This window comes from Mercurialis annua, linkage group LG8, assembly GCF_937616625.2.
Source record: "Mercurialis annua linkage group LG8, ddMerAnnu1.2, whole genome shotgun sequence".
NCBI lineage: Eukaryota > Viridiplantae > Streptophyta > Magnoliopsida > Malpighiales > Euphorbiaceae > Mercurialis > Mercurialis annua.
In genome coordinates, this window is record NC_065577.1 from 9,332,697 (window position 1) to 9,345,978 (window position 13,282).

The 13,282-nt window shown below is 33.7% G+C and overlaps 3 protein-coding genes across 3 annotated transcripts; 1 reads left to right on the plus strand and 2 right to left on the minus strand.

The window, feature by feature from the left end:
• On the minus strand, positions 1-539 carry LOC126661272 (uncharacterized). Its single transcript, XM_050355102.2, has one exon. The coding sequence runs from the start codon at positions 347-349 to the stop codon at positions 107-109; it is 243 nt and encodes an 80-aa protein (XP_050211059.1). The 5' UTR covers positions 350-539; the 3' UTR covers positions 1-106.
• A 607-nt stretch (positions 540-1,146) lies between these two features.
• LOC126661269 (cyclin-dependent kinase C-2-like) lies at positions 1,147-6,081 on the minus strand. Its single transcript, XM_050355098.2, has 12 exons — positions 5,797-6,081; positions 5,570-5,651; positions 5,044-5,134; positions 4,902-4,931; positions 4,671-4,783; positions 4,495-4,567; positions 4,288-4,408; positions 4,008-4,125; positions 2,737-2,876; positions 2,592-2,649; positions 2,414-2,484; positions 1,147-2,310 (listed from the first exon to the last, which is right to left on the minus strand). Exons 1-12 carry the CDS (start codon positions 5,904-5,906, stop codon positions 1,758-1,760), a joined length of 1,560 nt encoding a protein of 519 aa, XP_050211055.1. The 5' UTR covers positions 5,907-6,081; the 3' UTR covers positions 1,147-1,757.
• Positions 6,082-11,694: 5,613 nt separating this feature from the next.
• On the plus strand, positions 11,695-12,893 carry LOC126661321 (uncharacterized). The gene has a single exon (XM_050355144.2). The coding sequence runs from the start codon at positions 11,727-11,729 to the stop codon at positions 12,819-12,821; it is 1,095 nt and encodes a 364-aa protein (XP_050211101.1). The 5' UTR covers positions 11,695-11,726; the 3' UTR covers positions 12,822-12,893.
• Positions 12,894-13,282: the final 389 nt, after the last annotated feature.

Below are 13,282 nucleotides of genomic sequence, written 5' to 3' on the forward strand. Positions count from 1 at the left end.
TAACAAAAATATAGGAAATACCATAATAACTCTTAATTTATTTCCTCGGAAGGGCGTATTCTATGGATAATAGCAGAATTTAAACTCCGAATCATTTTAGTTTTCCTTAAACCGAAAAAAGAATGAACTCTTTCGCGTCCATCCCTCTATCCGCCTTAGGAGAGCAAAAACCTACCCTGTTCACGTCACTTCCGGTGGCGGTGCTGCCATGTTGGTCGTGGTGGTGGTGGGGGTGATCGTCGGAGTTAGCCGGAGGATGGTAGTACATGCGAGCAGTCTGTGGACAATGAGATTGAAATCTTGTAAGTATTCTAACCCCAGCATCCAACATCTCCATGTACTTCCCCATCGCGGTCTCTCTCAAAACATAACAAAAAACTAAAACTAAAAAAATTTAAATTCTCCTCTACTCAATTCTTTCCTTCAGTTTCTTGGGAAAGAAACCAAAGAAAGAAAAGAGGAAAATGAAAGAAAATGAAAGATATTAAATATGTTTATATGCCAAGAAAATAGAGGTAAAGAGGATGTTTTTTTTAAAATTTTGGTTTAGAGATAACAGAATTTGTATAATAAGACTATAAATAGGTGGCTTTTGCTGTTTTTTTTTTTACTTTACCATATTTGCATTATACGCCTTTATAAATAGTTTTTTTTTTCTTCTGAAAACAAAAAATTCTGCTGGTGGTTTGTTGTTGTCGTTTGGACTAACGTTTATCACACGTTTTGCACATTTGGTGAAGATAAAGTTCCCCATAATATATAGCTTGAGTAATCAATAAAGCTTCATTTTCTCCTTCAATTTTGTAACAAATGATCAAATAAAACCAAGGTTGTGGCTTTAAATAAAATTCTCTCAAATTTGACATTTTGGTTCATTTTACTCCCTCAAATGATATGACAAAAAATTGTTGAAACGCTGTACAAAAAGGTGGCAGAAACATTTTAGACAATTTCGAGCAAAAGGGGTAAAATTAGCCAAAATATCAAAAGCAATTAGGATTTTCAATCAAATGACAGGTCAATTTTTTAAGCGTAGTTTTAAAACGCGAACCGGACCAGACAGTTCAATCTGGAATCAGACATCAGTCCATCTCAATTCTGCTTTAAAAACTGAATTTTCAGTTTAGCCCTCTTTGAACCGAAAAATGACGAAAAATTGAACCACCGCAAGAACCAGTTTAACCTTCAAAGGTTTTTACAAAACCTAAAAAACAGAAGTCACACATTTAACTCTTTTTCATTCTTAGTTCTTTTGTTCTCAACTCCATCTTGTAGCTCTTCAAGTTGAACTCTTTCCACTTTCATTTGATTTACAGCTTCTACTTTATATAAATATTTTTTTACATAGCTGGCTGTATTAGTGGTTGAACCTTGAACCAACGGCAACACCAGTTCATTCAAACTTGAGAACAGCAACACCGGTTCATTCAAACTTGACAACGGCAACACCGGTTTATTCAAACTTGAGATGTTTCTGATTTGGCTCAACTCAAATACATCCCTACTTACCCCTCAGCTTCCTTAAGACATGTATAAAATAATAATAATGCTCCTAACAGCTAACTTGGGATTCAGAATACAACAGTGGGATGGGCATTGATCAGAATCTGCAGAGCCATCTGAAGGATCATATATAATTTAACCATCATTGAAGACCAACCATACTTATAAATATCGATGCCAATCATGCTTATCGGTACTCTCTGGTGCAGTAATTTGTCACGCTCTTTATAGTACATTTTAGTCGCTAAATTATACTACTGCTGCCAGCCATACTGCTGGTTGCGGTTTCCCCCCATCATGTTTGAGCCACGACCGGCACTAGAACCACCATATGGAGCACCGCCTGGAGGGTAGTTAGGACCACCAACTCCATATCCACCACTACTGCCTCCACCGCGTGGAGCACCAGGCATGCCACTTGAACCATAGGGTGGTGCCCGCCCTTGTGGCGGATATGGTCCGCTCCCATAGCTTCCACCACCTTGACCCCCACGATTGGGATGATTGTATCCTCCACCACTTGATCCACTAGGAGGGTACCTGCCTGGCCCACCCGCAGGTCCACGAGGTTTCCCATAATGATGACTAGGCCCTGCACCAACCGGGGCCTGAGAATTGTGCATTGGCTGATTAGACCCTGACCTCATAGGCATATGCCCCTGCCCAGATTGCTGAACTGGTGGTAGGCGGCCATGCTGTTGAGAGTGTTGAAGCTTCTGCCGTTTTGCATTTTCTTCATGCTGCTGCCTTTGTTGCTGGCGTTTCTTCTTTGTTTGAAATTCATGTGACGATTCATATTTAGGTAAACTGATTCAAGATAAAAAGCAGGTTAATGCAAACAACAAATAGCATTCTGATAAAAACGCTTGTTAGTACTGAGTCAAAAAAGCCGAAAAGAAGTCAACCAAACCTCTTAGGGTCACAAGGCAACGGGTCGGTCCAGAAATACTCAGCATCAAGTGCATCCTTTGCACATATTCTCTGTTTTCCAAAAGAGAAAAAAATATCCAGTCACCACACACTAGAAGTAAAGAACAACGTAGTGATGCATTATGCTTCAAATAAAAATATATCTTACAATCTGATACCTGAGCAGGATCCAGAGTTAGCATTTTCTCCAATAACTCTATAGCATGACGGTCAAAACTATGAAAAAAAGGGGAGAAATCAGTAAGGTCAAGGCATAGGAATGAATATAAACATAAAATAATCATCATTAGTTCTAAAACTTACCCTCTAAACATATCCCTGAGACGTCTCTTCATCGGCCTATTTGGTTTAAAATTATTATACCAGGGCATCTTGGAAACCCCAGGCCAGATCACTTCATCTGGATTTCCACATACCTCAAAAATCTTATTTATCTGTTCTGGCTGCAATAATTGGAAGAAGAGTTTTAAAATCGTAGAAAAATCAAATTTCTGATGCAAGAATTACTCGACGAGAACCGCAGTTACATATTTCTTGTCAGCGTTATTTAATCCATATTTGTACCAAAAACAACTACATCAAAAAACAAAAAGAAATGAAAAAGAAACAGAGAAAAAAAAAAGATCACAATAGTGCCGCGTAATCTTTATACATTCTTTACATCTGTTTAGTTTACATATCATCTTACAGCAAGTCAAAAGCTAGTGGACGCCAACTCATGGAACTCAAAACTACTCCCTCCGTCCCAAATTGATAGGCAGTTTAGGACAAACACAAGTCTTAAGAAATTGTACTTATCAAGATAAAATGAGTAAATTTATAAACAAATACCACACTTACCCTCATTTATTATAGTAGTAATTTTGTCTTTTAGCATTTTTTGTGTTATTTTCAATGCATTCAACTATAATTAACGAGGGTATATATGACAATTAAACGTTCAAGCAATAAATTACTGCCTATAATTTGGGACAAAGAAAATGCAAATAATGCCTATCAATTTGGGACGGAGGGAGTAATAAATAACTACTGCATGCAGAAAACGCCTGCTACTATAAATGACCAAATTGACTCCCAGGACTCTCACCATATCTCATCAAAATATTTTGAAAAAAATACTTGAGAAGCTGATAAATCAATAGCGACTTAGAGGTAAACATGCATTTATAGTAATGTGGCAATTTGCAGTGAATTCTTTTTTGAGTCAGAAATCAGGTCCAGTCTAACTAGTTTGAGCTACTTTCAAGCTAGTAACTTGAAAATTGAGCAGCACGACATGGTAGGTTAGGAACAATTAAAAGGATTTAGTGTCTTGTCAATAATGCAAGTATTTATGCCCGAAAATGGAAATCTTCCCCACCACAATGTATAGTATTAGCCAATCAAGCATACACTACAATTTGATTTACAAATGCATATCACTAGCCAATCATACATACACTAGTTGGGTTATTCGTATTCGTTCAGGACGGAGGAGCAAAGCGGTTCACGAATTATGATGACATCAAAATTTGAAATAATAGTTGATCACAAATTATCCAATAAAAACAATAGAAAAGAAGTAATCTACTCACCTCATCTTTTCCTGGAAAAATTGGTTTCCCATATAGAAGTTCAGCAAAAATACAACCAACTGACCACATATCAACAGCTGGACCATATTTTGTTGTCCCTAGCAACAACTCCGGAGGTCTGCTCAAAATAAACAAAATTAAAGTATGCACGCATTCATGTTGACATTTTCTTGTATCTTGCCCTAAGTGCTCCTCAGAGGAAACAAATGTTCTATATTTAATTTCAACAAAAAAAAAGTTTGAACTTATCAAATTTGAGCTCTCTTCATCAAGAGTTTACCTGTACCATAATGTAATTACACGATTTGTAAGATTTGCATTATGCTCATTTGAGAATGACCGGGCAAGCCCAAAATCTGCAAGCTTCAGATTTCCCTCATTGTCTATAAGAAGGTTAGATCCTGCAGTAAAAACACAATTCAGCTGCTCAACATCTTAGGAAGAGAAAAAAGAAATTCAACACGGAATTACTGTAACCCTTAATAACCTTTGATGTCACGATGAAGTACTTGATTTACATGACAATAGTGAAGCCCGGTCAAAAGCTGCCTCATATAGCACTACAATAAAAGGAAGTAGAGTCAGATCTTTAATTATGTACAAGATAAACTAAAAGGAACTGAAATTTCAAGCATCATACACTTCAACTGACCACAGTACTACCTTAATCTGTGCAACTGAAAATTTCATATTAGGACGATCAGCAAGTCCTGTCAAGTCATGGTCCATGTATTCAAAGACCATGTATATTCCACCTTTATACTTGTTATTACCATCTGCAATCCCATATTTAAGTTGTCACAAATCATCACCAATCATACAAGATAACCATTTACAAAATCAATTCAGACAAAAAAACCATCAATATTGTGACCAATAACCAGTAATACTTGCCTCCTTTTCCCTGCTCGTCCTTCTCAGGCCCTAAAAAGCAATCCCCAAAACATTTAGATGCCTATGGAGATAAACACTATGCTTATACCATAAACAAAGTACACATCAGAGTCGAAGAGAGAAAAAGATCTTCAAGCATTACCAGGAGAAGTCACTATCTCCTTCAGCTTAATCACATTCTCATGATGCAGCTTCTTTAAAATTTTGATTTCACGAATTGCTGTTATTGGAAACTACATAAAATACAATAAATTTCCATAAGAATGGAACATATAACAATCTAATCTAATATAATTGTCATAAAATATTATCACCTTTTGTGTTTTTTCGATTTAAGCACATTCTACCAAACGTGGCACCACCCATCCCAACTTTTCATTTTTCAGCATAAAAAAGCCCGACCTTTTATTTTGGTGGCATTTATAGCCTAAATGCCTTATCCGATCGTTTTGGTCTTTCAAAACGGCCAAAACAACATCTTTTGCGGAAAGAAAAAAAAACGCCTAAACCGGCCTGGGATATGGCAAGAGAAGTTCGGAAAGGTTAGGATGTGTGTTAACACGTTTTGTAGGATGTGCTTAAATCGAAAATAAAAACACAATAACCGTAAAAATAAGTATTAACTAATGAATTAGAAAGCGCATAAAAGTAGAAGTATAAAAAAGTACCCCTTCTCTCTCATTGTCCATTCTAATTTTCTTCAAAGCAACAATTTCACTCGTCTCAATTTCCTTTGCCATATAAACTTGTCTGCAACACAAAATCAAAAAGCACAGCCAACATCAAGCTTATGTCTTACTATTAAAAAAAAGGGTTTCACTTTCAAATTGAAATTCTTAGAAACAAAACCCTAAAATCAATAATTGAATGAAAATTTAAGAATTATAGAACATACCCATAAGTTCCCTCGCCAATCTGCTCTAGTTTATCGAAACAATCAACACTTCTGGAACCCCAAATCGATGCCTCGTTCAGATTGAGCTGTCCATAAGCCGCAATCGCCATTGTTTCCGAATACTAGCACAAACAGATAAAAATTACTGAAGTTTTTTTGTCTCTTAAAAAATTAAAATTAAGATCGCCACTTTTTTTTGGCGAGAATGGTTTGAGGCAATCTCCTCTCTGTGTTTCTGTAAAGGAAAAATCTAAGCTATGTATTCGTCATCAAAATTCAAAAGGGAAAGGTGAAATTACAACTCTAATATTTATCTTGTTTCCTATTTAAGCACTTAATGAATTTTGTATCTCAATTTTAAAATTATTTTGAACAAAGTATCACTTTACCCCCTCAACTTGGCATAAAGTATCATAAAAGTCCAAAGCTGAAAAATTGAATCATTGATATCCTGAATTGATCAAAACCGGGTCAAAAACACTCCTGCGCTGATGTGGCACCTTAATTGGGGAGTGTATTTCTAATTAATTATAATTTACTCTAATTAATTATATTTAAACACTAATTAATCTAAGAGCCTTTTTGAATTTTTTTCAGCTCCGACGAAGAAGAGGAGACTCCTCGACGGAGAAGGGAGACGCTGCTCCTCATCTCAAACGAGGAGCAACAGCTCTTCGGAGCTCTACTCCTCGCTATAGATGAACAGGCCCAGTTGGGTCTGTTCATCAAGAAAATAATGAATTGGCCAACTAATCCATTTCCTCCGATCAAACCCACAAAAAAATATTGATAATTAATACGAATTAAATAAAAAGTTATTGATAAATTAATACTACTAAGTAATTTAAATTAATAGTATATTGAAAGCATACATATGAAAGTAAGCTAATACTAAAATTATACTATGCATATATTTATAAATACTAGTTTCGCATTACGTGCTATGCACGTGGCTCGTAACGTAACTCGTCAATGTACATATTAGTAAATTTATTATAACTATATCATTTTTTTATTTATAATTAATATTTTAATTTTGTAGTTAAATCAAACTAAAAGATAGGTATTCCTACTAATTTGGAGACAATTTAGCTACCTATTCTAATTAGGACTTTTATTACAATAGTGATTAATTAAATAACTAATTAGTTAATGACTATAAAACCTTTATTTAGTAATAAACTGAAAAGGATTATTCAGTAAATTTGCCTGTCCCCCCCATCCGTGCTTTTATATATAGTATAGATATAGATAGATTTATTCCTTTCTAATTTTGTAAAACTTTTTAAGTCAACATACATCTTTAGAACAACTTTTAGTCAACCCAAAATCTAATATTTTAAAATATTTGGGTAGAATAAAATGTCAAGGTTGTCCTTATCCAAGAGAGAGTAGGAATCAGATTATAGTACTCTCTACTGAATTAGGAATCAAATTATACTACGCTTTCCCTATATATACCAATGCATTTTACTTCTTCATTTTATTTCTATCGACTACGAATCATGGCGCCAAACCAAACAGAAGTTCCTGTAGATTCATGCTCGTTACAACTGATTAGCACAGATGCTGAGCACAAAGCAAGGCATCGATCGTTCGATTTGAACCTCGTTCCGCTTCCTGAACATGACGATCTTCATCATCCCAATCAACAAAATATCAACACTGAGCACAACGCAACACATCCACCCAAGCCAACCTTTAATCTAAATCTGAATCTTTCTCCGGCTTTGAACATTCTCCCGCTTTCTGTATATCATCGTCAAAATATCAATGCTGATGATGAAATTGTATATGAGTGTACTGAATTAGTCAAACACAAAAACCGAAAGAGAAAAAACAGTACTACTACTGGAGTCAAACAGAAAACGAGGAGATCAACAAGAGAGTTAAATCCCGAACCGCTTCGTCCCGAGTTGGAAGCACAAATCACAGCACTTGGAGGCCGAAACGTGAAGTTGGTGATACAGAAATACTTGTACCCAACAGATGTAAATCAAGATCATGATCGTTTATCAATTCCTGTGAATCAAATACAAGAACCTACCTTTCTTACCAAGGACGACGCAGATTTGTTATACGACGAGGGGGGAGAATTAAAAGTTAAAGTATTGGAGCCGTGCGGTTATGTATCGAATATGATTCTCAAAAGGTGGAATATGAACAAAACCCGTAATCTTAACTTGAGAACGTATTGGGCTAAACTGATGAAGAGGAATAAGGATGAATATGATGAGAAGACGGGGAAGCTAATCCAAAGAAAGTTCTTCGACGCAGGTGACATCATTCAGGTTTGGTCGTTTAGGGTTAGCAGAGACAACGAAGGGGCTGCTGTCGCTGAAGAAGAAGATCCGGGGCAACTTTGGCTTGCACTGATTAATCTCAGCCGCCCCGTTCCGAACAATGCAGATGAACAAGTTGTACAACAAGTTTAATATTTAGGATGATTTCTGTTTTATGTTATCTTCTTGTTTTTAGTTTTTTATGTAATTGGGATATTATTTTCAGATATTAATTAGATTTTAATTGCAAGCAAATTTAGTATTGAGTTGTGTACGCTTCTTATTTAATTTTACATAAAAATTTCACACAAACTTTATTTATTTAAATTAAATGTTATCAGATCTGAATTATTATCAATTAGTTCTCAAATACAATACAAAAGTAAAGTAGTTTTTTTCATAGATTCATCTAGTCTCGTAAGAAAAGAATTGCAGTCACCATATAGAATGGAGATGAAGTTGTAGAGCAGGATTATAAGGACAATTCATAATCAAGTATCTTTTTGGTGTTATATTAACATTCTTAGTTTTCATATAATGGATTATTTTCTATGAAGTTTGGTATTCAGTTATATGATTTTATTTTATTTAATTAAATATTATACATAGAAGGGTAATAAATTAGAAAAATAGATTTTATAAATGTGCATTTTGAGTCAGATTTTTTAAATAGTGTCATCAATCAATACAGTCTAGTATCGTGTATAGTCATGGAAGTGATATGATAATTTTTTGAACATGTTTGGATGTTGTGGAGTTAGATACAAAACTTTTCAATTTTGTTTTGTCAAAATTAGAGGAATCTGTCATGTATATCACTCCATGAACTCTTCTCTGTTCGATGTGGCCACACCTAATTTCAATTTTGCAATGTTGGGTTGTGCGACGTTGAATTTGCAGGTGCTGGAGTTTTCGGCAGCAGACATTTGGTGACCAGCCAATCTGGTCCAAGTCCCATTGTTCAGGTATGTGCCATTTAGGCTTGTTTTTGTAATGTACATTATCGATCGACCGTGTCTCCGTTGTGTTTGATTCAGATAAATCATACGTGCATTTGAATTTGATGTTTCATATTATGTCATGGATCAATATTGCACTATATACATAAATGGTTTTGATAGGAAAAGTTTTCTTATGAGGAAAAGCTGTTTTGTAGGTTTGATTCCAACTTTGCCACAATTTATGTATAAATATTAGTAGTATTCTACTTATAACAAGGTGTGAAGTTATTTCTATAGTTAATAGTTAGGCTTAATAGCTAAAAACAACCCCGACTTTTTAGACCATTTTCAATTCTATCATGACGTTGAAAATTGGTCAGTTTTATTCTATTTTGTATTTTTGTATTTCAATTGTACCCTAAAATATTGTGGGTTTGATTCCCACTTTGCCACAATTTATGTATAAATATATTATTTTACTTATAACAATGTATGGAGTTATTTCTGTAGTCAATGGTAATATAATGATTTTCTTCTTTTTATTGCACTAGTTTTTATGTGTTCATCAAGTTTTATTTCGGAGTTTGTAAACCTTTAATTATAGTTTTAAATTAAATTTATTTCTGATTTGATAACAAAATGAATTTTGCGATCTGTAAGATTGTTTTTTTAAAAGCAGCATTTTTGTGATTTTGACTATCATTTTAAAGTCATAACCGTCACAATTTCGAGCATCTATAATATCTTTGAACGATGCGAGTGGGATTGTGGTTGCTTCTTTATTCACTTGGTCCTAACATTGTAATGTCAACTTCAGGGTAATTGATCCTGAAAATCACAGAGCTTTTTAATTTTTTCATTTCAGTCACTAAATTATTATTTTTCATTTTGATCACTGATTTTTTTTTTTTTCATTTTAGTATTTTTCGGCCAAAAATGCTTAGGTGGCAGCCGGAATTAATTTTTTTTAACCTAAAAAGTTGCCATATATGCATTATTTGATCTAAATTGTCATTTTTAAAGTGAAATTATGTATTTGTGATAAATTTTCAAAGTAAAATTTGTAAAATCTGGTTGTCATATGTCAATTTCTGGCTGCCACCTAAGCATTTTTGGCCTGAAATACCAAAATGAAAAAAAAAAGTTCAGTGATCAAAATTAAAAAAAAATAGTTTAGTGACTGAAATAAAAAAACTCAAAAGTTCAATGATGGTCAGAATCAATTACCCCGAATTTCATGGTGAAAGCTTTTGTTTGATCGATAAGTGTGTTGCTGTGTTTCTGTTTCCTAAAAATATTTTTCTTGACGATGCACCATTTTATAGATTTTTCAATTCCGGGTTTTTTTAATAATTAGTGACTAGTATAGTACGTAGTTACATCTAGTTTGGAGTTTAAATGTTTTTCTGCATATGCGATTAGCCATGTGAATGCATGACACACCAAATAGCAAAAAGAATAGTGATTAATAATTTTTCTTTATGCCAAATGAAAAATTACATATATTAACGGATTAAATTACGAGCTTCACATGAAGTACGTATAACGATACTAATATAATATAAAATTGTAATAAAACTAATACCACTAGCATACCAAATTATTTATACTTATATTATAATAAAAGAATAGTGAAATTATACCACTGTTATACTGAAAATTATTAATAAATTTAAAATTTAAAATAATATTATATTGACAATATACACATTGAAATATATTAAAACATTACTGACGGTATATCTAGGTATATAAAAATAATAACAATAATAAATACAAATATTTTTTTTGTAAATAATTTTATTTATTTTGCATATTTATAAAACTTTCAAGTAAATATTGTATTTTTGTTAAAAAAAAAAATCAACCCTATTTTCACATTTTTAAAATTTCAAAAATCCCAAAAAACAAGTGACCAATCAGAACCTAATCAAAATTGAGCCTTGTCTTTCAGACTAAATTGTCCCTGTAAACGTTTTCTTTTTTCAGCATCATTGCATTAAAAAATTTCATATGTATTATATAGTATTAGATGGTAAGAAACTTTTGGCCAAATCCATGTACTCATCATTTTTCCAATTTTAATATTCTTGAGTGGATGGAATATGAAAAGTATGCAAGGCTCCGTTAAATAACAAACTATTGTTAAATATGACGTGTCAAAGTAAACAAAATAATATGGTTAAAATTTAGGGGTCAATTATCACTTTTTCATTTTTCTTCTTTATTTTCGCCTGAATCAATTTTTTTTGCCGGAGTCAATTTTTTTTCGGCCACCACTAAAGACCAACAGGTCTCTCTAATTCCATTAATGTATATATTTGATTCTAACTAGTAACTTTTTTTCCTTTTATGTTTGATTCTAATTATTAAATTCAGTTGTTACTTCGAACTTAAAGACTACTAACTAAAATAATTTTCTGAAAAGGAAATAAAGGAACATAAGATACCACATTAATTAACAACACCTCTCGAACAGAATCTAATGTAATCAATATTAGCCAATCACATTATGTCACAAAATCCAACTAATTATTTAGATTAACACTCAAGCTTGGAAGCTACGACTAGAAATTAATATTAGCCAATCATATTAATCGAATACTCTATTTCCTATATAAATACCTACACATGCATATTATTTTAGTCTTTATTTATATTTCAGTTTCCAAATATTTACTAGTTTTTGGCGAGAAGATCATTAAGAATGATGGTGATTCCTGTAAATCCAAGGTCGTTCGATAAATTTAAAGCAGATGCTAAGCAAAGAACAACAGATCCACTCCAGGTTCTTGATTTGGTCGCAATGGATGTTGTCACAGCTTTACACATCAGACGTTCATCAAACATTACTACTACTACTGCTGCTAATGCACCTTCCTTCAATCATTCTCTTCTCTCCAACTTCAACAACCATCACCTATTTCCTCCTATTCCTCGAAGAAAACGATCGCCCCCTTCCGCTCGTAATCATGATGTGAAGATTTCTTCTATTCCAGGAATGGAACATGATCTTGATTATCAAAATCAAGAAAATGTCAGGAATATTGGCGGAAAACGAAAGTTTCTTGAAAGGGAACCTGAAGTGAAACAGACCAAGAAAATCAAGAGATTATTTGCGGAAGATAAAGAAAAGATCAAGATTGAACAAGAAACTGAAGTCCAGGAGAAGAAGAAAATCAAGAAACCAAGTACCAGACCCATGGTGAGATCAACCAAAGCGTTGAATCCAGAGCCCCTTCGTCCGGAGTTGGAAGCAAAAATCACAGCACTTGGAGGCCAAAACGCGAAGCTGGTGATACAGAAATACTTGTACCCAACAGATGTAAATCCAGGTCACGATCGTTTATCAATTCCTGAGTTGCAAGTACAAGACCGTACCTTTCTTACCAAGGACGAGGCAGACTTGTTATACGATGAGGGAGGAGAATTAAAAGTTAAAGTCTTGGAACCGTGCGGTTTTGTGTCTGATATGATTCTGAAAAAGTGGAATATGCCGAGTACCCGTAATCTGAACTTGAGGACATATTGGACTAAACTGATGAAGAGAAATAAGGATGAATATGATGAGAAGACGGGGAAGCTAATCGAAAGAAAGTTCTTCGACGCAGGTGACATCATTCAGGTTTGGTCATTTAGGGTTAGCAGAGAAGACATTCATCAGGAAATTATAGACCCAATCGGCCATGATGACGAGCCTGTCGCTGAAGAAGAAGATCCAGGGAAACTTTGGCTTGCACTGATTAATCTCAGCCGTCCCGTTCCAAACAATGGAGATGAACAAATTGTACAACTAGTTTAATATTTAGGATAATTTGTGTTTTATGTTATCTTCTAGTTTTTAGTTTATCTGATGTAATTTGGTCTAACTAATTAGGGCAGTATTGTATTAACTTGATTATTATTTTCAATGAAATTTAGAATTGAGTTAATTATCTAATTTTTAATTTAATTTTATGGAAAAGGTGTATCTAAACATATTGATTTTTAATTAAATATGAACTCAGACAAGATAGATAAAAGTAGTAAAGTAGTTTTTTTTTTGTAAATTCCACTTGTGATATTCCATCAGGGTGCTAAATAGTCCATAAATCACAGTGATAAACTGATTTTGTAATGTACAATTTGAATCAGAATTTTCATAAAATGTGGTGTCATGCAGATGAAGGTGTGGTTCAAACTTTTGTATTGTTCTACTGATATTTTCAAGTTAAAAGACAGATTTTATAAAATGTACATTTGAATCAGATTTTTGTATATTGT

What these genes read in the sequence shown, in the direction of transcription:
- LOC126661321 (XM_050355144.2), top strand. Translation starts at nt 11,727, where the DNA reads ATGATGGTGATTCCTGTAAATCCAAGGTCGTTCGATAAATTTAAAGCA.
- LOC126661272 (XM_050355102.2), bottom strand. Translation starts at nt 349, where the DNA reads ATGGGGAAGTACATGGAGATGTTGGATGCTGGGGTTAGAATACTTACA.
- LOC126661269 (XM_050355098.2), bottom strand. Translation starts at nt 5,906, where the DNA reads ATGGCGATTGCGGCTTATGGACAGCTCAATCTGAACGAGGCATCGATT. An exon ending in TGGACAATGAGAGAGAAGGG is followed by an intron (nt 5,135 to 5,569) that starts GTACTTTTTTAT and finishes TATTTTATGTAG; the next exon opens with TTTCCAATAACAGCAATTCG. An exon ending in TTGCCTTGTGACCCTAAGAG is followed by an intron (nt 2,311 to 2,413) that starts GTTTGGTTGACT and finishes ATCTTGAATCAG; the next exon opens with TTTACCTAAATATGAATCGT.